Source organism: Odontesthes bonariensis, chromosome 23, assembly GCF_027942865.1.
Source record: "Odontesthes bonariensis isolate fOdoBon6 chromosome 23, fOdoBon6.hap1, whole genome shotgun sequence".
NCBI lineage: Eukaryota > Metazoa > Chordata > Actinopteri > Atheriniformes > Atherinopsidae > Odontesthes > Odontesthes bonariensis.
Window position 1 is genome coordinate 18,100,941 of NC_134528.1, and position 25,591 is coordinate 18,126,531.

General features: G+C 43.5%; 2 protein-coding genes and 1 long non-coding RNA gene across 4 annotated transcripts in view; 2 read left to right on the forward strand and 1 right to left on the reverse strand.

The window, feature by feature from the left end:
* The window catches only part of capn15 (calpain 15), a 34,126-nt gene extending 22,377 nt beyond the window's left edge, over nucleotides 1-11,749 (reverse strand). Inside the window, exon 1 of one of the 2 annotated variants that reach the window (XM_075458178.1) lies at nucleotides 11,472-11,749. Coding sequence is in view for 1 of the 2 variants with exons in the window: in XM_075458177.1 (XP_075314292.1) it covers nucleotides 7,239-7,417 (179 nt within the window). In the remaining variant the exon portion in view is untranslated. Of the gene's footprint in view, nucleotides 1-7,238; nucleotides 9,676-11,471 lie in introns of those variants that run through there. The other variant, XM_075458177.1, reaches the window with a different exon arrangement.
* LOC142373867 (uncharacterized) lies at nucleotides 1,513-7,076 on the forward strand. Its single transcript, XR_012768592.1, has 3 exons — nucleotides 1,513-1,630; nucleotides 1,830-1,892; nucleotides 4,719-7,076. It is a non-coding gene; the product is annotated as an uncharacterized LOC142373867 (long non-coding RNA).
* Nucleotides 11,750-14,113: 2,364 nt separating the features above from the next.
* The window catches only part of ankfn1b (ankyrin repeat and fibronectin type III domain containing 1b), a 144,449-nt gene continuing 132,971 nt past the window's right edge, over nucleotides 14,114-25,591 (forward strand). Inside the window, exons 1-2 of the mRNA XM_075458176.1 lie at nucleotides 14,114-14,268; nucleotides 19,580-19,676. Of these exons, the coding sequence (XP_075314291.1) occupies nucleotides 19,660-19,676 (17 nt within the window). The 5' untranslated portion in view covers nucleotides 14,114-14,268; nucleotides 19,580-19,659. The remainder of the gene's footprint in view (nucleotides 14,269-19,579; nucleotides 19,677-25,591) is intronic.

A 25,591-nucleotide genomic window follows, 5' to 3' on the forward strand; every position in this document is an offset into this window, starting at 1 on the left:
ATCAGAGTCAAGGAATCTCTTTGATTTCCAATTCTATCATTAGCATCCATTCCAAGGAGCACCTCTAAACGTAACGCATGATTACAAGGATACACGCCGAATGCACAAACACACATGTCTTTGCATGCACAGCTCTGAACATGCCTGCAGGAGAGGATGAACCACTACAGGTTAAGATCCCCTGGACTTTACTTAAACGAATGTTTTCCATTTTCACGCTCCACTCACTTACAGGAGTGAGCAGAAATGCACATGTTCACAGAGACATGCACACACCTTTTTGTCCTTGGCCTTGTGCTCAGTGGAGCTGCTCTAAAAGTGCCAGCTTCAGTTCCTCACTGTCGCAGACCTGGGCAGGTAGCCAATGGCTTACAGTGGAGAGAGAGAGACGGAGAGAGACAGAGAGAGAGAGAGAGAGAGAGAGAGAGAGAGGGAGAGAGAGAGAGAGAGAGAGAAAGTAAAGGCAAGGCCTCATCTCACCTCTAGAAACTCCATCTTTTTGTATTGCAGTCCTGAGAACAGACGGCTGCCCCTTCAGGTTCTAGTCTTTGTCTAAATTCACTTCAGTAAGAGCATCACTAACCCCTGGCAAAGAAGTGCTGAGTGCAAGAATATCAGAGTTTTTTAGCAGACTACAGAGAGTGAGCTAAAAAAAAAAAAAAAAAAAAAAAAAAACTCAAAACCAAAATAATGCGGGGGAAAAAAATTAATCGACTGCAACAAGTGAAAATCGAGAAAACTATCCGTCTTTGGAGGAAAGGCCGCCTACGAGAGGCAAACACACACGAGAACGACAAAAGGTGCAGAGAACCCCACGTGTGAAGCATGCCGGAGAAGATCTAGGAAATTCTGCATTGTTGCTGATGATAATGTGTCTGCCACCTACAGCAAGCGTGGCTGCTTGGCTTCATTTTACATTTGAAATTCTGTTGAGAGATCAAATTAGCTGAATCTTGCCAGTTTCTCCCTGCCTCACTGTGAGACATTTGGCCTTTGTGCGACAGCCATTAGCACTGCCATTCCAAAGCTGGCCCAGAGCCCGGGGCCTGAGGGAAGAGTGCGGCACAGTGCGTCTGCTTTACTCATTCAACACACAAAGACGAGCATGAAAAAACAAGTTGTCAAGTTTGTATATGTAGGAGAAAAAAAAAAAAATAAAAAAAATGTCACTCCTAATACTTTTATCATCCAAACATTTAATTTGCCGTTTAAAGAAGGAATTCTGGCACTGAAAGGAGCTAAAGAAGCAGTCCTTCAGCGTTTTAGAGACATTACATGACTATGAGCTGTCAGTCATGCTACTTTGTGCCATGCTTTAACATTTTTGGAAAAACGCAACATTTCTGAAAGGCTTAACAATAAACGAGTAATGGCACCGAATCCCGTGTTCTAAACGTTGGTTTAGAACAGTTGGTTACACGGCCTAGCTTCCCGTTGGAGAACGAGCCGATAACGGTTCAATTACACATGAATTTCTTATCATGTGTTTGCAGATGCTGCTCGTGTCTGAGGCAGACGCATGGAGTCACCTCTCTGGGTGGAAACAACTTGACAGACGGACTCCAACTACAACTTGGTGCTTTTACAAATTTAGTTTGGACTACGTAGCTTGCTATGAAAGTCTCACACGGTGAGCAGTGACACAGGTTTACAGGTTTTGTGGTCAGATGTGACACGCTGAATTGTTTGGTTGAATGATAAGCCTTTAAAAAACATGCGTTTGAAAACAGGTGGACTGCGAGTGTACAAATAATGACGTTAATCATGTTTTAAGACTCAGAAATTTGATTGAACTAATCTAAGTTCTGCCATGTCAAACATCCAACCAGAATTCAACCAGAAGCTTGTTGGTGGTGTGTCGAGCCATCGAGGTGTGTTGGATCAAATAATAGGTGAGCTGTAGTTTTTCTCAGTTTGACTCGCTGTTGGATCTGGAAAACCAAAATAAATCATTTAATCCCCAAAGCTGCCATGTAAAAGTCCAGCTCAAACTTCATATACGAGGCCTGTGTTACCACCCTCTTACTTTTTATGTTACATTTCAACTTGTGACATTGGTGCATTTAACGTATTTGTTTTTAAACTTGTTTGTCCACTCCTGCACAAACATGGTCAAATAAATAGAGCTTTCCTTGTGATGAATACTGAAAGAAGCAGTTCTAGCACATAAAATGTTTAGGTTAAAAAAATATATTTGTTATTGTGCATTTGATAACCACTTTCGTGGCTGCATATGCTTTGCATAACCATCAGCTGCAAGTGCAATATGTAGGAATTTCAGAGTGATGTCATTACAGTACTGATGCTTTCTGAATTTGAGATTTTTCCCATGCAAACACCTCTGGCTGATAGAAGGATGATGCCAGATGAAGGGTAATTCTTGTTTAACGGGGTTGAGCTTTTCATTGTAAGGAAAAAAAAAAAAAAGTACTGATATCTAAGCTGATACGCCCTTGGATCAGACAAGCTGCAAGGAGGATAATAAATGTTGAAACATCCTGCTGCATCCGAGCTCACTCAGAAAGCCTCAGTGACAGGGCATTCGTGAGCACTGCGGAAAAGAAAAATCTTAGCAACAACTTTGCAAATGCACCGGAAATGTAGTTAGCAGTGAAAGCGGTCTGTCTCCAACGGTCTTACAGGCAAAAACTTACTCCTACCAAGCACCAACATCAAGCCCTCTCTTTGAGAGGAGTGTATGAGTCGGTGTCAGAGAATTGAGTTTTAACTGCAAGAGGCTCTTTCCAGCTTCCAGGTATTATGTGGTGGCATGATGCGACTCATTAATCAGCCCCGACAGGTCCGGGTTTGGTTTATTAGCATAAAAGTTGTGGAGCTGAGCCACAAACTGCTACTTATCTAAGAGGAGTATCCAGAGCCAAGTCTTAAGCAGCAGCTAAAGAATCTCTACTCGAACACAGTGAAACTTAGTGACGTCATCTGGGGCTTTGGTGACAGTGACGCCTTGGTCACAGGGGATAGCACAGAGGTAACCGTGGAAGCTTGAATAAAGCGAGGAGAAGACAGACTTTGGAAACAGAGCAGGGTGTTGTAAGGACGGTGGGATAAAGAATCCTACAAGAATATAGGTATTTTGACCACAAGGCCCAGAGACTCCTCCAATAAGCATGATTGAGGCGAATCACTCAGGCAACTGCGGCAAACTGAACAAGTATTCCCTTGTTGTGAGAATGGGATTACACAAATTACAGGAAGGGTGTGCCACCTTGGAAACTAGAGTTGTGTTGTGAAAATGTTCACAACACTGGCTGAATCATGACACACATGAGGAAACTCACAAAGTCTGGGTTTGCTTTTTAATCAAACAAACTAGAAAACTATGCATTCCAGTCTTCACAGTTTTTTAGGCAAGCCTCATTGCAATGGCAACACGCCTTGTGATGAAGGCCTCGTTACCAACAATGACCAAAATAAGTTTTAAACCACAGAGTCTGGAGGTAAAAATATGTCAAATATTGTTAAAGGGGAACTGCGGTATTTTCAACATTAAGCCTCTTTTCTGAGTCGTCTGCAATGTTTTAGAACCCCCCTCACTGCTTTTTTGATGTTTACTGCTGTCTCCGGTATTTGCCTAATTTTGGCAGCTCGTTCATGCTCGCACTATTTTCTTAGCGGTGGCGGAGTAATATCAACGAACATCCAGTACAAAATGTCAAATAAAACATGACAGAAGCAACTTTTCGCCACGAAATTTGATATGGATTACCAGTGCACACCAGTAACCACTCCGGTGAGTTGATTATTTTGAAAACAGACGTTTATGGTGCTTTTACGGACCTTTCTAGACATGCACATGACTTGCCATTCTGAAGCAGGTTGAGAAGAATCAAAATTAGGCAAATACCGGAGACAACAGTAAATATCAAAAAAGCGGTGAGGGGGGGTTCTAAAACATTGCAGACGACTCAGAAAAGAGGCTTACTGTTGAAAATACCGCAGTTCCCCTTTAAGTAAGAGGGAGAAGAGGCCAGAAAAAGCTAGCAGCTTCTGACCTTTGGTTGTGCCCTCAGTGAATATTTCATGCCGAGTGCTCATTTTTGACAGCTGAATCTGTCAGTGCTTGAGACAGCTTCAGACATTTGAATCTTTAAACAGAGGAAACAGTCCGACTGGGTTTCAGCAGACATTAGTGGCAAAGTGAGAGCGAACAGGAAGCGAGGCGAGAAGCTCCAAAAACCAGGGAATCAGACAGGGGAGGAGATGGCAGAGGCGCTGCTCTGCTGCTGCTGTAATAATCTAAAGGTTCCAGCGGGCACCTGCACCTTGAGGGCCAAAGCACTGCTGACAGAGCGCTACATCCATCCCCATGAGAGCCTCTCAAACAGGCAACACAAAGTAAAACTTTACTTTGTGTTGTCTTGACATAATTGGAACCCTTGAAGACAGAGAAGTGAAAAGTGCTTGCAAAGTGGATACTCCAGCTCATTGGCTCATATCTGAAATCACTTAACATTTTGCATGAATTATCCGTGTAACTTATACGGTATTTCTCCAGAGGTGTTACTTCCCTGAACAGTTCTTTTTCTAAGGGTGAGACTGCCAGGTTAGCATGTGTGGTCTTATCTAGGTCCTGACGGAATTAGGTTACCGAGCATATGCTACAGATTTCCATGGCAACAAGAGTGGGGAAATCTGGAATCATGTCAGTTGCAGTGCCAACAGGCTGCTATTCTCTTTTTTTTTTTCTCCCACTGCAGAACAGCTCTGTTTTCCAAAGAGAGCCACAATGTGAGGCAAAGCCTGCATGCCGAATCTATTCTTGAGGCTTTGGGGACTGTGGCCGCAGCATGCAACGGCATGCAATGGGAACACATGCTGAAATATTCTGACATAAACACAGCCAGCGACCATGCTTGTTGAGCCCAAGTGGACCCGTTTTAATCCAATTAAAAGTAGGAGAGCCAGCGGAATGGAGCTACAATGAACGCTATCATCCATCATGCCGGGACAGTAGAGACACTGGAGAGAGCAGACGCTGACTTTGAGGCCTCGCTAGCCCCGAGGCCAACACACTAACAGTATGCTTGTGACAGAGTGGTGTTGTTCTCTGATCAATGTGCAGAAGTGCACTGTGATGCTTTTATCATAACAGACACAAGACTGAGATGCCAAAAGTTATGAGATACCGCAGCTCACACAACTACATTTCTGCATCTAATGAGTCAGTTTTAACCATGGGTAAACCTTCACATTTGATGTACTAATCCCGCACATACCAACACTTGCTCGAGTCGATAACCGAAACGATCCCCAGGGACGAGGCTGCTCATACAGTCTCCACGGTAGAAACCAAAAAAAAAAAAAAAAAATCAAAAATAAACAATGGAGAGAAAATGTTTTATGGTACAATCTATTAGAAAAGAAACTAGATGACAGCAGCTGAAAATAAGCTGGGCTCATAGCGTTCTGTTGTTTCTATATTTCATGCTCTGTCACAGCTCAGCAAAGCTTGCCTAATGTTGTTAGGCTCATGAGGCAGTGTATATGTGCATAAGACTGTGGGTGAATGTGTGCATGAGACAGAATTAGCGGGGGTAGAAAAGAAGACGTGCTACTACAGAGTCTTTCTAAAATATCTAGTGTCAGTGTATGTGTGTGTCCCTAAATGCCTCCTGACAATAAACACAAATGGACTGTAATGTATATCTTTGCATTTGGGAGCTCAGCTGACTGAGGCTGTCGCCTGATCGGTGATAGATGCACAGGCTTGTTGCGGCAGAGATGCACAAAGACAACAGAACGGTGCAAAACTGCACAGACAGCACAAGCTACCCACAGATTTCATTCATAAATTGAGCTGGGGTTGATTGAACTGTGTTTAAACACTGGGCTTAAACGAGTCCTGTCTGGATCTTTAAAATTCTTTGAGGGATAAGCAGTGGAAGTCAAGACAACCCTCACTGTTAAATGCGGAGCAAGTGCAAGGCAAGAATTGACAGCAGTCGGCAGGAATCAAGCAAGATGAAAGCCCAACTGGAGACTGACGCTGAATAAATAATGACATCCATTGTGGGGAAATGTGATCGGGCTCTCTGAAAATCAATAACTAACAACCAGACCGTGATGCCCCGAGTGACTCAGCAACAACTTCAATACACTTCAGGCGGTCGATATCAACTGCCTGTTCTCGTTCCGGGAGACATGACCCAAAAAGCTGAGGGAAAACTGAAAGCACTTCTGCGCAAGTCACTAAGAGGGCGGTTGAGGAGATCATCTATTGCAAGAAAGTCAGTCAAAACATAAGGCAGAGCCGCACAGAGAGCTCCTAACAAACCACTGCCTTCCAATATGTTGACTGAGGCTCTGAAGGCAATGATGGAATGATGGGTTGTTGCTGCAGTGCACAGTATTCCTCGTAGATACACTCAATCTTTATTTATGTGCACGTCTCACCCACAAATGGTTGGTTATTCACAAAAAAGAAAAAGCCTCTTACAGTGTTAGACAAGAAGCTTCTATTCACAGAGGGGGTTATTTTGTGAGAAACGAGGTCAGAAGAATGAACAGTATAGGTGTGTGTATATGCATGCTGACATCTTCATCAAGATGTACTCAAATGACACACACACACACACCTTATACTCAAACATTCGGAGCATTTAAAATCATGAATCAAAGCTCGTCACAAAGCCCGATTAAGAAAAAGAACAACAGCAAATTCATATTTTAATTCCCACTTGGTTGTTTGTTTTATTGGGCTCCCAGAGGTCAGGTCAGTCTATCTGTCCAGGCAATCCACTCAGAGGCGCCGAAATTGTACCACATACTGTACAGCTGAGCTGGGAGGAGGAGGGATTTTGTTTTTCAAATCGCGGCTTAGTCAGATTTTGGGAGCAGCATGGACAAACATCAAAACGCAGGCTTTGATCGGGGTAAGCTCTGATGAAACAGTGGATGTGATCCACGGCAGGGAAGTTATTAAACCCCTGGTCAAGTGAGCTTTTCTAAAACACTGCGAAAAGAGTGCGTTTCTTAAAAAGGAGTTGCGCAGATGAAGAGAAACCCTTCAAAACAAAATGGGAACATTACCTTATTAATGAAGTAGAAGAAAATACAGCACAAGAGCCTTTCATTTATGCCAGCGTGTGTGTTTACACTCGCGGCTTTAAATGACAGCTGGCTGTGAAATACAACCCAGCCGGGCCAGACCCGGGCCAAGTGCACTCAACTGAAGGATGTGTTGGCACCTGGCTGTCTCGGCAGTGTTTGGCTCTTACCTGCGCTCCCGATGTGGCAGCGGGTGCTGCTGCTGCCGTGTGATGAAGGTTGTGCCCCACACTGGACTGCTGTGGCTGTTTCTGAGCCAGCCCACGGGGGGTGACGACGGGTAGGAGCTGCTGCGAAAGCCATGATCTGACTCGGTCTCTGCAGCGAGAGATGAGGCTGAGCTCCCCATCACCACAGAGACGGGAAATCAGTCTGTGAATGGTCTTTGATAAGGGAATCCGTTAGATCCTAAAAAAAGGTCGGGCAGGTAGCTGCAGTTGGAGCCAGTGAGGCAATTCAAAGTAGTCAACAACAGTGAAATCTTCCTTCTTTGCAGCAGGGAATCAAAGATAAACGTACTTTGAAGATGTGGGTAGTTTTCAGCTGCACGAGTGTCCTGATCGGACTGCATATCCCATAGTGCATGTGAGAAGTTCTCAAGTCAAGCAGTAACTTGGAGCTTAGATTTGGAGCGCCGATTCCAATGCTGCAGCTGGTCCCAGAAAAGCAAAGAATGCAATTTTTCTAAAACAAAGGCTCGTAATCCTCTTTCCTGTGCACTTTACGCTTGTAACACACTGCACCAAGTCTTCCACAATGCCACTCAAAATTCCTTGCGTGCTCCTTCTGTCACATTTTCCCAGCCTGTGCAGTCTCATGCTTGGCTCCCCTTTCTCTTGCACATGCTCAGAAGATCAGCAAAAAGGAGGAAAGGTTAAGTACATAATTGTGTTTGCCGTGATTCAATGTTACAGCAGCCAAAATGTACACCTGAAATCCATCCTTGACATCACAATGAGATCAAGAGTCCACGAAGACAGATGACGCAGGTTAGCGGTGGTACAGATCTCACAAAATACTTGCACAGCGTTATTCAGAACATGGCCACTGGATTAAACTAATGCATTGCATTTCATGGGAGGGGTTTTTGGCAAAACTACAAGTACGCAAATATTCAAGTCTCCTCTTTCAGACGCCCCGGCTGACTAACAGCTGTTGTGGAAGTTCACCAGGAAAAACACCTCAGCTGCATTTCTCCCACAGGATAAGAACTTCAGAAAGGGCCATGACAGATCAGATCACTTACTGAACAGAATTAGGGACAACAACTCACACATTCATTCAAAACACAAGGAAAACAGGGTGGTTTAACTGAGTAGAGTTTAAGAAGTGCTTCTTATTTTTTTTTTTTCCCCACACTTCAACTGTTACAAGAGCACGAAGAGATTTCAAGTCCAGTCTCAGGCTTTCCGAGAACTATCCAACAAAAGACCCGGGAGCAAGGCTCGGTGTCGTGCTGCGGTGCTCTGCCGACGCAAGGACGGCAGATGATCCCAGTTCCCGCTGTTTGAGAGCTGCAGCTTAATTTCTGTCTGATCCCGCCGCCGAGGCAGGCCAGTTTAGTTCATCAACTTGCGCTTGGATTTATGTGGGCTGGCCAGCATTTCACAGCAAGTCTCTACAGGCGAGGCAGCTGAGGGAAACAAGTGGCATTAGAGCGAAGCTGTCAGGCGGGGGGGGGGGGGGGGGCGACTCTTCGTGAGCTCCATGCATTTCAATGGAGAGTTTGGGGGAAAAAAAGTCAGAGAGACAGAAATGTTTTGTGGTTGGCTTTAGCTCTTATGTGTATTAACTGTCAGTTGATCAGGAAATCAATGGGCTTCCGCCTCTACCGAGCTCCCCACGTTCAGTGAACGCAATGGTAAAGAACCGCTGGCTACGGACGCTCCTTAAGGGTTTCAATAAAGCCAATTAACAGCACTGCAACGTAGTGTTTGTTTGGAAAGGTGGTCCGCCTTGGTGTCCACACAGCAGTCCAGACACGGAGAGCACTGTACAGGAGGCAATATCCAGGTTTTTAAAGAAACGTGAACACAGCAGCGATAGTCTCTCATAAGAAGCTCTCATTCGCAAATTTCATCTTCCGCAGGGTCCGTTCCTGCCTGCGTTCACCTCACATTTCCATCGCCGAGCCTTCTTGTCTCATATTAGGAGACATCCTCGCTCCGGTCCCGTTGTCGCCTTTGGATGCGAGGCAGCTCGTATGGAAAACTGCTCCAGCCCATAATGCCGGTGCATGTCGATCTCTTACATCCCCGTTATTTGCCCAGAGTCTCCCGTTTCACGTTTTCCTATCTTTTTAAGTCTCCCTCACTGATAGCCTGAGCGCAGTGGACGAGGATGCAATCTCCTCCAGCGGATTACTGGAGTGTCAGCAGGGCGCAGGCGCACTGGCCCGGCGAGCAGAGAAAAGCTTGGAGGCTGTGTTCAAGAGATTTAAATAGAGCTACTCAGAGCAAGAGCCGTATCGGTCTCAGTCATCATGTGAATGGGATCCCAGAGTAATGGCTTCTGATGGAACTCAGATCCAACGTGTGCGCGGCCAGATCTAAGCAGTGACAGAAAACAGCATTTCATGCTACGAAAACAACATATACTATGCAACTGTCCAGCCTCAGTTTTCTGTCTTCTATTGGAGAAGACTGCTTACCCATTACTCAATATCAGGGGAGGTAGTGAATGGTTAAGCGGAAGGCAGTTGTTAGGATAACACCCACTGTTGCTCAACTGTCCCTGCACATTACATAGATAAGCCATCAAACTTTCCATTTCCTTTTTTCCTCTTCAAACAACTTTCCTGCTCTCATTCCTGACCTATCCTTCCAAACAAATGTAGTGTTTGATTGGAAGAATAAGGTGGTGAAGAAGAAGAAGAAGAAGAAGAAGAAGAAGAAGAAGAAGAAGAAGAAGAAGAAGAAGAAGAAGAAGAAGAAGAAGAAGAAGAAGAAGAAGAAGAAGAAGAAGAAGAAGAAGAAGAAAAAAGCACAACCAGACCATGAGAAGTCTTTGACAGCATGTGTTTCTCTGGATGTTTTGGAGACCTGAAGGCAGTGAGTCAGTCTCATGCGTACTTACAGTGTGACCAGTCATTTGTCCGGACTCGAGCTTGCCTATGTGATGCACAAGAGCAACACATTCACAGCTCCAAGCATGACAAAGACTGAAACTGGTTTGTCTGGTAAATCATCTCTACAGAGCAATACCAGAGAAAAAAAGCAACCTATGACGTGTGCTGTGAAATGGTTCCTGGTGTAGCTCAGTCTCAACAGGCAACGAGTGCGATGCAGAAGAGGTCAAGGCCATGTCTCATACAGAGAGCGAGAGACAAACAGCTAATGCGAGACAGCTGATGTTCTGAACAACTCCAGGTTACACAACATTTACAATGAAGGCACACTGACAGTCAACATATACACGAAAACAGCTTCATTTGTGAAGCGGCTTGCTTGGACCGTAGCACTAAGATGTCATAAAGCTTCTCAGTCATGCAGCCAAAAAAAAAGTGAGGACAACAGAGCATGAAGAAAAGTTGAGGGACTGCAACCCTTTTGTGAAGGGCGCACCTGTCCAAGAACCACCTGTCCCTCTGCAATACAGTAGCAGGAGATACAGCAGCTGACACAGCCAGTGCCAGAGGGAGGGATTGGGTTTCATTTCTGTTCCCAAGGGAGACACTGAGGAAAGAATTGGGGAAGTGAGGATGGGAGCTGATTTCATGGTACATTGCCAGTTGTCATTTCTTCACCAGTGGACAAACCGCCTCGGTGGACATGCCTCAAAACCTCAACACTAAACGAGAAGGCTGCCCTTTACACACTCCCTCTCAAACAAATAACGTAAATGCGTTCGTGTAGGTTTTAAGTTGATCTTAATCTTTAAATTGATGATGATTCTACCGTAAAACCCTCAGCTGGATAAGTCTCTTCAAGTCCAGGACTGAGTTCACATATCATCCAAGCCACTGAACTGACCCTAAGCAAGTCGATGTGGCGTTACTATGCCTGGATGCAGGTTTATCCCCCTGATCCCGCCTCACGAGACCCCAAAAACCCATCAACAGACAGAAAGGATGCGAATTTCTACGTAGTAATTGTGAGATTGTGTACAGCGAGGCGGTGGGATTTTGAGGAACCCCGCAGACCTTACGTGAGATTTGTGTTAAATATAATACAAGGGGAAAAAGTCAATCCATTTGTGGACAAACTGTAAACCCGCGAGCCCTGCCACTAAAACAAACACTAGCTATACCGGAGCTGGATGGAAACTGAACGGTCCCATTGAGACGAGGGCGCCGGGGAACCTTGTAAACAAAGGCACTCTTTTTGAGTTATCTGGTCAACATTGCCGACGCTATCCGACAGCTGTGCACTAAGTGAGTCCACTCGCGAATCGGTTATTCTTACCTCGGGTCGGGCGGGGAGGAATTATTCCTGCTTTTCGGTCGTCCCTGCGTTAACTTTTCACAGCCATGGAAGCGATAAGTTCCTCACCGGGTTGTACTTTGGTCACCCCAGCCTTTCTGGGCTTTATCTTCGGGTACTCCACTACCACCGCATACTTGAAACGTCTGTGTCAGACACGTTCATGTACGGTTTTATTTCCACTCCGTCAGGTATTAGCGATAGTGATGCGACCGCATAGGTTTACCTCAAACAGCCCAGGAAGGAACGGAAATCTCTACGGAGCATATAGAGAGTGCACCTACGTCAAATGCGTACAAAGCAGGTCACACAGTGCGTAAGACCGCACGTCTGCGTACGTAACACCGATTGGAGAATGGCAGAAAGAAAAACTACATTTCCCAACTGTCGAACGCGGACATTCAACAAGGATATCCGGGTATGACTGGCGTCACATTTGACAAGCATAAACAATCGGTATCGCTGTAAATATTTGGCGGCTATGTAAAACATGTTTGTGTTGAACTGTGCGATTTAACATTTTTCCTAATCAATATGGTAATTTTTTGATTTTAATGCTTTTATGAACAACCTAGCGCACTATGTTATTCTTCTTACATGTCACAGTCGAAACGTGGCTCTCTCGTGTCATCTAGTGGTACGTAACATGCACCAAATTTGAAATGTTTTATCTGGACGAAAGACAGTTGCAGCACTCCATTAATTACATCAATACAACACTGTTTTTGTAATAGTCCGTAATGATTGTGTATTTATGAGTATTAAAGTCAAGGAGGACATTTATCTACAGTGACTCATTTTACTGTTCTAAATCCTAATTGTCACGGTCAACTGATTTTTCAATGGCCAATGTTGATTGTTTTGAGAGCAGAGTAGCTTAAGATCAATCTACAATACCAATATCATGTGGTTGTTGTTTTTTAATTTTTTTTATCCCAGTCTGATACATTAAAACAATGTAATAATACTGTATTATCTGTTTGCCTAAAACCATCTATTTTGCCCTCTGTTTGCAAGCACTTATCTTACAGGACAAAAAATAAAATAAAACAAATCAATCAACCAACTCTATGCCCTTCTTGGACATCCTGCTTTAGAATCGTGTTTCAGGATCATTGCCAGTCTTGGTTGGATTGGCCGTAGGGCCAAAGGCATCTTTCAGGGCCTGTGTGGAAAATATCAATTTTTTTTGGCCTATTTCTCAAGGACATCATTTTCAAATACTGTTAATCTGTTGTCCGTGTTTTCTGAGGGCCGGCCACTTCTTCTATTGTCCTCCACATGTCCACTTTCCTCAGTTCTTTAAGGACACACTGCACACCAGCTAATAGCTATGGGAATCGCATTGTTGGTGCAAAATAAAACACCACGAAAGGCCTGTCAATCCCTGTCGTTGTTGACATTTTTCATACGGGCAAATGAAGACATTGAAACAAACCATCTGTCTTTGTGGTAGGCTGCTAGTAACAAAGTGCCCAAAGATGGTTAATGAACTATTTGGCTTTTTATATACTTATATGATTCATGAGCAAGGATGAAGTGGCCTAACAAACAATCTATTTAAAAGATGAGCAAAAAGTCTGACTGCTTGAAAGCAAAATTGAAAGAAATGAGGATTATTTTGAGACTTTTGCACAGTAGAGTAAAGGGGAAATTCTGTACGCATGAGCACATCTTGGACTCTTCAAACTGGTTTATCTTTAAAATGATTGAAACCTTGAATATTGCAGCTCCCTCCTTCTTAGCAGGGAATGTGTTTGTTTATGCATTTTGTGCACCGAGCAGTGAATGTACCACAGCTTACACTTTTAAGTATATCATACTGAGATGTGCATGGCACTTCTTTTGATGTTTCCGTACTTGGTTGACTTCTTATTGAACCAAACAGATCTCAAAATCTATCTGAAACATTGCGAGAGGAGAGTTGTTGGTATAGTTAGACGATTTATGTCTCAGTTTCATTGTGTTCACAAAATTTCTGACTCCTCCCCACAGTATGAAAGAAAAGAAACACAACTGAGCAAACAAATAATCTCGTTTGAGCCTTTGCTGTTCTGTTTACCCAGCTGAGTTGGCAGCTGTGCCTTTAAACATTTTTGCAGATTAAATTTCATTAGGATAAAAAAAAAAAAAAATAGCATGTGAACCTGCAGTGGGTCTGGATTATCTTTGTTAATGCCGGTGTCACCCGATTTGTTTGAACCGGGGAAATTGAAAGGATTAGGACAATGTTAGCCTTCGGGTGATGAAATATCAGAGCTATAAGTCCAAACTCCATTAAAGTCTCATTAAGATAAGTGTTCTGTTTGAAGTCAATCACAGCTAACTTGGACTGGGCCAAGTTTGACTCAGAAACTACACTAAAAACATGTCAGAGTCAGAAAACTTGGGACACCCAGAGTTGAAGTGCAAGCAGAGCCAATTGTATTTTTTACTGATGCGTTGTCTTCAGTCAGGAGACACTAACCTGTTATCTGCTGGATCACAGTAATTTACCTTCGGTGTTGAAAAAGGCGGAGCAAAGCATCCCCTGAAAGCAGCGGGCTGAGGAGAGGAGAATGAGTCTGGGCGGAGAAAGTTAGCCCACCGCTGGACATTGTTTCCTCACATGTGATATAAGACTCACGGCGCTCACAGGACCCGTTCAAATGCCTGCACAGATATTTTGAACACCTTGCTTTTGTCGTGGCGACAGAAGTCGAGCGGCGGTTTGACGGAGACGAACCACTGCACACACCGGGAATACATGTTAACAAAACTCAGCTTCTTCGTCAAAACGGTAAGAGAATGAACGCATCTGTCCAGGCTCATATATTTTTTTCTTCCCGTCTCCACTGGACACTTGCTATTCGCTGGTCATTTCTCTTCCGTTGAGCATGTCTCCGGCTGTGCTTTGTGTTCTGTGCTAACTTTTGTCAGAAACGCCTAAAACTCTGAAGCCAGTCCACTTCAGTCAACTTACCCTGGGTGTATTGTTTTCAAAGGCCAGTGTCGGCGCACACACTGTTGTCATGACAATGCTCGGGAAACCCAGCGCGAGGCACGTTGAGAGACACAAAAGACACCAGCTGCAGTCTTCAGCTTTTCTTTGAAAAAAACATTGAAAAAAACAAAAAAACGACCCTTCCCTCAAAAGTTAACAGAAAGTCTCAAATAAAATGCTTTTTTCTACTTTTTTAAATTGTATTTTATAAAGACGTGCTGCTTTTACTTCGTGCCACATTGTGTGAATTGAGTGACGTGCGCTTTGGGAGGTGAAGGACTCAGAGGGATATGTGAAAACTGTTGGGCTAAGGTGTGTCCTGTGTTTATATGAGACGAATTGTGACCCTGCTATTCAGGAAAGGGATGCTTTTAGTCGGCTCTTTGCTGTTTTATGGCCAGCACACATGTGGAAATGACTGACTTCCACAATAGTGGAGAATGAGCAACACAATTGTCTAAGGGGAAAAGGAAAAAGATGTATGTGTGTGTGTGTGTGTGTGTGTGTGTGTGTGTGTGTGTGTGTGTTGGGGGAGTGGGCAACAGCTATGTGAGGAAAAAAAAAAGTGAATATGTGAGCACGTGTATAGATGGTGGGATGATGGGGCCAGGGTGACTTTAAAGGGTCATGGACTCATGTGAAGACAGCAGGGGGACAAAGTGGACTGTGAGAACTGTGTATGTCACAAGTATAGATGGACGTAACCACATAGCAGACACACAGAGACAGAGCTAATCAGGAGCTGCAGGCGTGAATAAAGCTAATGACAAGCAGGGTAAGCTCTCGCCTGTGGTGACTCATGATGATACTTGTTTACAGACTTGTGCAAAGGGAAGTTTTCACAACTCCAGGTGGTAAAGCCTGACGCGATTATGGACCGGTGCCCTGTTTGCCATGAAATGCTTTGTTAGCAAAATATTGTAAAAACACCATCCAGTAGCACAGCTCATATGAGTCAGTAGTCAAAACTGCGTTTCTAGTAATGTAGTGTAACCCCGAAACCAGGCGACACACTGCTGAGCCCATTTACGGAAAAGTTGGAAAGCTTTCAATAATACTAACAAATCCTGAGTTGGCTACAAGCAGCACGGTCAAAAAAAAGAAAAGAAAAAAGAGGTAATGGAGCTTATTACCTTTTCTATCTGATTACACTCAGATAAATCGTTTGGGAACCCAGGAATTGCAGTTTTGCAAGAGGAATATGTGTCCATTTTTACTGAATAGAATATTTATATTGCTCAACACTCCATCGTTGTAGGTGTCTGATTTTCATACAGTAAGAAGTCTGGCATTTTTCTGCTGAAATAACAGCAGACACAGAGCACCCTGAAAAGAAGTCGCTTTGACGGTGGCATTTGTCTCAATATTTCAATATAAGCCTCAGAATCAATGCTGCCTTCCCACATTTGCAGGTCGCTGATGCCCTGGGCTCTGATGTATCCCAACGCCATCACAGATGCTGAGTTTTGCACCTTTGTCTGATAGCAGCCTGGATGGCTTCTCTTGTCTTTGGCATGTAGAGCCAGACATCAGTTTGACCCCAAAAGCAGGTGAAACGAGGACTGATCTGACCACAGAACACGTTTACTGTCTTTCTGCCAATCTGACATGAGCCCCTGCCCAGAGGGCATGACAGTGTTTCCGCGCAGAGTTGATCTATGGCTTTCTTCCTGCATAATGCAGTTTGAGGTTATACTTTGGATGCGGTGTTGGACTGGGTTCAGTGACCGTAGTTACATCATGATGGCATGATGGTTTCTAATGCAATGCCTCACGAGGCCTCGAAAGTTTCACGCATCCAAAAGTGGTTTCTGGCCTTTACCTTAACACTTTGAGAGCTCTCCCAAATCCCTGAATCTTTTTACAGTGTTATGGAATAGACCAAAGTTTTGTCTACCACTCTTTCTGATACTCAACAGTACACAAAACCCCACTATTTTAACCATTCTCCTGCACAAATTCTTAATGTGTGCAGCTATCCATTACTCTTTTCTGATCTACTCAATCGTCGAATGGTTAGAATATAAGGGAGACCAGACTAGAGTAAAGCCAGGAGGCTTACTGTTTTGTACCTAAATTACAAATTTTCTTTGTGACAAATATATTAACTTTGAAGTATCTTATTCTTTTGTTTTCCAAAATGGTCGAAAATTGTGAAAAAGGACTTGAGTGTGCCTGTTTGACAACCAGTCCAAAACCCAAACATTCAAAAAGAGAAGAAAAGCCCACATGGTTTATAATATGTGTCATAAAGATGGTATAAAACTGTGAAAGATTATGTATTTTGAGAACTGGAACCAACATTATACTTTGGTACTAAAATGAATAATGTATTTGGAAATACTGGTTTTGGTTAAGGTGTTGGTAAATGTATGCAGTTTCATAGCAGTAATCTTTCAAGTCATGGCAAAAGAACACTTAAATATAATGAATAGCTAAACAGAATCAACAGTGCACTTTGTTTAAAGGCAGAAGTGCCCAACATTTGAAAAACATTGTGCCATAGAATGAAACTCACAGCAACGGTGGTGGCGCCTCACTGATTATTTGCCGTTCTCAGGATCTATGGCAGCCCACCCCCTCTGCTTGTGTGTCGGGGCATGCAGCCGCATCTCCACAGCCTGGCTTGCACCCGCAGGGCCCTGAAGCACACCGGCAAAGGCACATAAAAAACATACACGCACACACTCATCCAGTCGCTCATGCACATGGGGCAACATGAACAAGCCTACATCAAAGATACATCTGTTTCTTATGCATGTTTGATAGGACAGGCAGGCAGCGGCTGGCCACTGCTCCAAGTTACAGCACAGATTAGTATGCATGACTAGGTAGAGGCAAAGTGGTGAATGTGGATGACTGGTGTGTGTGTGTGTGTGTAGATGTACAGTTTAAAAAGACAAATTAGACACGAGGAATGTGTTGAATTGTTGCTTCTTGTCTGTTTTTGATAATTTTGTATTAAATCAGAGCTCGATAACTTTTTGGCCTGTAGGTAGCATTTTTTTTCTTGTTAGGTTGTTAGGAGTCCTTTTTTTCTGGTTGATGTTCTTTTTCATCAAATTTTCCATACTGGGATAAAAAAAAAAAAAAAAAAAAGATAATTCCACACTTGGACTCCCAGACAAAACCTGAACCCAACCAAAGGACATTTATGGTCGATGGTTGTTTCCATTTGTTTTTGTTTATGGGGTTTTTTTTTGGCTCAAAAGTCCTCTCCAGGGCATGTTAGTCTGAGTTTCGATCAACTGCCTAACTCTAAACGAGTTAAACTCATCGGAACAATTGCTTTCTTTTGGGGTTAATGTACAGATGTAAGTGAGTGAGTGGTGTTTTCAGTCAAAAAGATTTACATCATTAGTTAAATGAAATGGAGAATAATTGTACAATATGTCATATTTATCTTTCTGCTATTGATTAATGAACTCGTGATGCAGAGCAGGTCTTGTGTTCCAGATGCCCCCTCTGTGATATCAGACAGAGGAAATGTCAAGCGAATATGGGAGGGGATGTCAGGTAATGTAAGTTAGTTTGCATTTCTTGACCTTGAGGTTCAATGCAGCACTCACAGCCGACATCCGCTGTCTTTGCTTTGCCAGGATTTCTCTTTTCAGGCTGGCTCCTCATCAAGCAGATTTTGACACGAGGAGATACGCACAATCCCCTATGTTAACTGAGGTTCACTTTCCAAAGCATTCAACACACTGGATCAAGGGAGTCGAGTCGGTTCAGGTCGGCAGTGTATTTTTCTTTCTCGCCAGATGTTCTGCTTAATTAACATGCTGGCTCGGGGGCGAGAGAGAGGTGTCACCACCTGTATACAGTTTACCCAGGTGCTGCAGCGCTGCATAATTACCTCACATTAACATGAAAAAAAAAAATTTGATTCTTGTTGTGTTTCCTCGAGTGAGAGATGGGTCAGCAGGGGACTGCCTGAGCAGCGGCAGCTGAGAAAGTCGAAGGTTTTTCAAGGAGTCTCTTCAGTGGAAAGCAGATTTTCATGAACATTATGCCGTCACGGTGTCAAGTTGTCTGTGTGCCTTTTTCATTTATCAATTTATTTGATTTATTGTTTTTTTTTTTAAGCAAAATGCCAAGAGTACCCTCCTTCCAGGTTTTCAGATCAGCTGCCCTTTGTCATACACCAATCTTAACCAACGATATCAGTGACTTTTGGACTATTGGTTGGACAAACAAGACATCTGAAGCATTATCCCTGAGATACTGCCTTTTGAAGCAGGCATTTCAGGGACAACACTGTCAAAAATAGATCGTTAAATGAAGAAATAAAGGAACAAGTCATGTTTACCATTCTGTGAAGTCATCTTTCCTAGTAATCACACCTTTTATTTCTCAAAATGATCCAAAAATAAAAAGTGAACCGAGGGAAGCGGTATCTGTGTCTATTTTTTACTGAATACATGATTTAACCTGCCCAAAAATTCCAATATAAGCCTCAGAATAAATGATGCCTTCACACATATGCACACTCACTCACTGATAAAACGGACAGCCATGCACCCCCATATCGTAACAGATGCAGACTTCTTCACCTTTTTCACTTTTCTGATAACAGACTGGATGGTATTTCTCGTCTTTGGACATGTAGAACCAGATCTGACCACAGAACACCCGCTAAAAAGCTAAATATAAAAAAATCTGACATAAAAAAAAAAAAAAAACGTTGTAAACAAATTGCATTCTTTGTCTGGATCCTGCCTAATTCTGTCCACAGCTGTCCTGCCAATGCTTCTTCAGTTTCTCCACATTTTTAAGTGGAGGGGTGGGGTATGGATTGTAACTGTGAACACATTCAGGAAAAGACAACAGTGGAGAAACCTAGCCTATATCTGCTTTTATCATAAATCACACAGTGTGAGGACAACTTTGAAACTCTACACCAAAGGGTCTGAGAGGGCTTTAGAGGCCCTTAAAGAGACAGAGAGAGGCTGACAAATGCAGAGGATACACAAATTAACTGCTGGCTGAACAAGATAATTTTAACTGGAAAGACAGTAAACCATGTGGGCTTTTTCCCTCTCTTTTGCATAGATTTAGGTTTCTGTATTGTACCGTTGGGATAACGCATTTGTCTGTTTGTTTCCAGGTGAAGAAAAGAGGGGCACTGTGCAAAAGAAGGTTAGACAAACCAAACCTGGGGTGCTGCCAGAGCCCCAGGGTGCTGGAATGGAGCAGCTCGTAGAGTAAGAGAAGCTTTATTTGCCTTATTTAACAGCTGGTTTACACAGTTTGTTAACATGCTATATTGTGTCTAGTAAATGAACTTCCTGCCTCTATTTCTGGTGCTTCCTGTAGCTGTTGTTGCCCACGCTTCAGCTGCATGCATGGCATTGGGACTGGAGAAGCATTTTAGTCATATACACCTAGACACTGCAATCAGTCAGCTCGCCGATTCTTCTGTATATTGTAAAACGCTGGTCGCCCAACTTCGGTGGCGTTTTTTTGTACTGCAGGTTGATGACGTGCTTAAAGGTTTACAGCTCGACATGTCTGGACATTTTGGAAGGCTGTTATTTTCTATTTTTAGCAAGGACTCATAATCATCCAGCACTCAAGAGGCTGCTCTTTGATTTGCTGAATGAATCTGCGGTGAATTGGAGGTTAGAAAGACAATCTTACAAAGCCGGCGAAGCACGGAGGGCAGGGAATCAAGGAAAACTCGTAACTCAGGTAATCAAGGGTACGCTTGGGAGCAGTTGTGCCCAGATGTTCACGGAGGCACAAAGCTATACATAAACTCAGAAGCACAAAAACTCTTCAGCCTTCACACAAAAGCCAGGTAGTGATGGCACAAAGGAGCTGTAACCAGGCTGTCTGCTTGAAGGCAGTGTCATGTTGTTGGGGGATGGGGAAGTGGATTTATCTGACCCTACATACCTCAAGTCCTCTTTGTGGGTGAGCTTTTCTGCTCAACTCCATATTCTATCTATCTATCTATCTATCTATCTATCTATCTATCTATCTATCTATCTATCTATCTATCTGGTCATCTAACTATCTATCTATCTGGTCATCTAACTATCTGATTTTTTTTTTTGGAGTGTTATTCACCCCAAAAACTGCCTTGCCTCGCCCCACACATAGTAGCTTCCTTTGCAGATGTATCCCTTCCCCTCTTTGTCAGTGCAGCGGAGCTGGGCAGAGACTGATAAGAGCCACGGGGAGTTGTATCTTGTTGGCTCTCCCGCATGTCCTCTTCCCCTCGCCTCAGCACATTCTGCAGATAGCCGAAGCGGGGCTGTGTCTGCATAGAGTAAGTGCTGGGCATCTTTGTGTGTGTGTGACTGTACACCTAAGTATGTATGTGTGTGAATCACACACTCCCTGGCATTTAATTTGACGAATCTTTCACCGGAGTGGATGCAGCATGTATAATTCATACCTGTGACTATGCCTCGAAAGGGATCTGTGCCTACACGCTTTCCCTCCCACTCGCCCCACCTCAAGCTGTCAAGCTAAAAACCTTCATTGAAAGTGTGTCATCGCCGGCGCCCCTTCGCGTCTCATATGGACCGCGACACGTCAGTGATTGTTGATTCATCCTTTCCGGTTGTGTTCCAATAGGACGAGCCTTCTCTTAATGATTAGGTTACGTCACTAACCTGCTGCTGCACTCTGCCCAACTGTAGAGTGGCAGAGAGGGGTTCCTGACTTCTGCAACTTTACTCTCCACTCTAGCCTGTGACTCACCAGTGAGTCATCGCAGCAGGGAGGGGGCTGTCTAAAAGTTCCCCTGTGTATGTGCGCACACATATACTCTGCTTTTGCTTGTGGTACGCACTCTCATATACATTCGAGATTGTTTAACAAGCTATTGCGAGGCTTCTCATAATGTGCATGGAAAGCCAAGGAAGTTGTGTGCGGCTGTGGCGTTTGCTCACAAGCGTCGACGACATCTGGCTGTCCTTTTTCTTTCTTGTTTTGTCTGAGCTCGCATGTTCAAAAATACACACACCGGCATTTGTGACAAATGTCACGACCGGGCTTTTTTAGGCGACTGTCAAAAACCATCTTCAGTAATTGCTTGACACTTGGTTCGTTCCAATTACTGTTCTGTTGATGCAACGCTTGATGAGACAGCGCTGAGCATAATGATGAGGGCACTTTATATTAGTGCTGAATTATACTGAGGAAGTCCGCCAATAGAGGGCGACACAGCCATTGATATTCGACAAACAGTTGAGTTCAAACGGCAAATGTTTTTATACAGCATTTAGTGTCTTTTGTGAATTTTCATGAGTGTCATCCCAGCAAAAGGACATCTTCTCTCTTATTGTATGATGGTATTCACTGTATTAACATTTTCTGTCTGTCTTTCTTTGCTTTTATTCTCTTGATGGACTCATTTGCTGATGTGGATGTCACAAGGGGTTCTTAAGGTTTTACTGTTTGACAACCGTTGTGTCACTTAATTGCAGGTGTTGTAATATATGGCTTTCTAAATACTCCTTAAGGCTAATGTTCACGAGAGCATCGTCACTGTTCTGCACGGTTGGGGTTCAGTTTTTGAAATTTATACATTCAAGCCAAATCAAATAAAAGTTTGCTTGGGTCTGAGAAGTACAGAGTTGTGACGGCTTTTATAGTTTTCAAATTGATCTTAGTAGTGATATTGTGTTGAACTGACGAGAGCTTATAATGCCATCGCCCTCTTGTTACAGAGTTCATGTGACTAATGGAGCTGTTGTTTGAGCATGGTTTGGATCTCTCCACACTGGACGCTGCTTATTTTCAAATGGATGAATGTACCGTTCAGAAAACGGCATTAAAAATGTTCATCTAAAATGTTAGATTGTGGCTCGTGTCTCGGATGATGAGGAATCAGACTGCAGATAGTGTTCCAGTGTCTTTGAATAGCTCATTAGTTTCTTTCTTACTCTTTCTCTAATTGGGATTAGATTACTTCAATCAAGTGTGGGCTGGGAACAATCTGATAGAGAAATGGGAGTAAAGAAACTGAGTTCTTCGCCGTCTGAAGGTTTAATAGTCTATTAGTGAACTTCATGTCATATATTAGTGTCTCTGTCGAACCAGAGATGGAGAGGCCATTGTCAGGAAGTGGTCGCCGGGGAATTAGACTCGTCAGAAACTTGAACATTTAAACCCTTAAACAAATGGGAAACCTTCAACAAAGGGGGATAAGGTGCCTCTGAATGTCTCAGCTGGAAGAAATAGAGGATGTCAGTCAGAGCAAACGTCTTCAGCTGTGTTATGATTTTTTTTTTCTGTCTTTCATGGAAATCACAGCTGTTTATCTGAAATTGATACAGAAACAGTGCTCCCTTTTTTTTCCCCCTCACACACTGCAAAATGTAGAACTCTCCACCACCGTGCGTCCCTCTGCTGGTACGACTCTGAAACGAAGACCCTTCACCGCGTGATTTAAGCTGCGTTGTCGGGCCGTTCAGGTTCAACATTTGTTAGGCCTTAATGGCTCTGACGTCAGACCAGCAGATTTGTTTTTGCTGTTGCTGGCATGTTTATTTGTTAGATCTGTCACAACTGAGTCCTTGAGGTGCCTGTTTGTGTTACGCTCATCGCTATGCAGCCATGCTGTGTGGAAGTCTGCCACATGCATTTGGACCGAGAAGACAGATTTTTTCCCACCTCTCTGGTAACGGCTGTGATAACACCTCATGTCAGTGTCCTCAGAATGACATGATATCAGCAGAATATCAAAACCTTGTAGGCTCATACACATGCTTGCAGACTGATGCATCCTCAATTCATTTTTATTGTCTTTCCTTTCCTTTGGTTCACGCGTTTGCGTGTGTTTTGAGTGTGACGCATTATCGGATGAAGCCGCAATTTGTCGTTACACCGGGTGACACAGACCGTGTTCAGTTGTTGCTGCGACCGCTTGTGAAGCACTCATCTCAGCAGATACAGCAGGGGCAGCCCAATCACCTCGCAGATAATGACGACAATGAGGAACGACGCCCAAACTGAACGGGCCCGCGTAATGAATCGTGGAGGGCCGGCTGGACGTCGGACTGGAGCGCAAACAGACACAGTGGTTGGCATCTATCTGAACAGGGCGTAAGTGTGAGGAGATTGGAGTTTTTCTTAATGTGTGTTAAAAACAAAGACAGCGGTGAACATATTTAGCCGCTGTGTGAGTCACTTGGTTGAGAGAGATTGAGAGAGACAGGGAAATAAGGCCGATTTGTATTTTTGGGAGGGAGAAGTTACCCACTGGTGGCACTGTTTTTGCATCAGGAGTCTATAAAAGACATCACACAATATTCTGGAACCCTTTAGAACCATAAGGCCGTGACATCTTGGTTGGTAGTGGGTTATCTCCTCGATGTGAGCAATATTTTCCCACAAAGTCCTCTCTATAAATAAATCATCCCTGCGACATTAAACTCAACAGAGCTTGTCTTTGGCATTTTTTCAAATCCCTGCATGCACCTTTATGGAACAATTATCAATTTCTAACAGGCAAACCAGACAAAACAGTCAATTAGACGCTGCTGCGTAAATCAGGGATTACTGATGTTAATAAGTCTATTTTAACGGCGTACCAGGCGTTTCCTAAGCTTTAGCAAATAGTAGACAATTATGAATGGCCATGCAATCAATTTTAGAGGCATGTCCAGCTGTGAATCCCCTTGCCTTAAAGGGTTAGGAAGACCTTAATTGCCCTACAGGCAGCTTGATTAGAAAATGGCTGATTAGATCAATATCATCATCAAGATCTATCACTCTTAACAGGCACAATTACAAGGTACTCTTGCTCAGGGTCAGGCACCATTATGCAGGAGACTAAGTTTATGTACACATCTCCTGAAGACTGGAAGTTGAATTTGAATATTGATAAACTGCCCAAGGAAACTGGTTATTGATTTAGTCAGCTGATAATAATATACTGACATCTTAAGCTCACAGCTACTGAATTAAAGAGGAATTTCATATTCATATTGAGCATGTTCTTGATGGACATGCGAACTGTCTCAGCTCTATGTATACACTGATACACTAAAAAAAGAAATTGTTTTCAAATTTTGTTTCCTTTTCTGTCTTATTTTCACTGCAAACTTGCAAAACTTCACGGTCATTGCAAAACGCAGCATGCGATGTCCTTACCATTGAAGCTGCTTTACACTTTAGCGGACATTCTTGGCGATTGATCTTAAAGTCAGGTTTTAGATGAGCTCAGAGAAAGTTTCTCCTCTTCAGCAGATGAAAGTGAGAACATTCCTCCCGTGTCAGACGTCAGAGGCATCAGATGTTGAATGAGACCCGAGAACTGAACGCTCACTGACACTGCGGCTTGAAGCAGTGAAGTCATTTTCTGTTCACCATACTATCCTGCTGCTATAAAGCATGAGTGTGTAAGCCACACCTTAGCGCCTCTGTGAATCCCCGTGGAAGAATTGATTGGCCGCCTAATCACTGGGGATTATGTGGGAAACCACTACTGAGAACAGGAAGCTTCAGGAGGAAGGATCGGAGGATTGAAACAAGAGTCATTCGTTTTATCTGTTTCCACAACTTTGCCTCAGTGGCACTTACCTCTCATTAAGTGAACGACTCTTGATTGTATGGTTGGAAACATCAAGTAACACCTTTAACATGTATCCTGCAAGAGATGTTTATCAGTTTATAGGGAAAGGAAAAGTAAGGTTCAAAGTTAGCAGTCAGAACTCACATAGCTTTCAGACCAGCCCTCGGGACCTGAAAGTTTCTAAATTGCAGTCTGTCTGACTGGCATCATTCCGATAGGGAAGAGGTGTGGTGTTGTTAAACAGTGAGGGAGGAAAAGACAGAAAAATGGTTCTAGTTTCGGGGTCCTTCAGGCTAAGCGTGTCAATTGTTTTCGATGGATCATTTAGAGAAGTCACAATGTTGTGCGAATGCATGTGTCTCTGCTCACTGTGTTTGCTCTGTTTAAGCAGGAATGCATTAGGAGAACATTTAGTCCTGGTGGGGACCTGCCTCTGCAAAGTGAGGCGTTTTTCACAGCAGGTAATTTGAAATGTCTTCGCAAGAAATTCACAGGTTAGATTTATAAATGACTGCTGAGCTGGAGGAGGTTGTGATGTTGTTCATGCTGGTTCACTGTCATGGTTCACTGGGACAATAAAGAGTACCG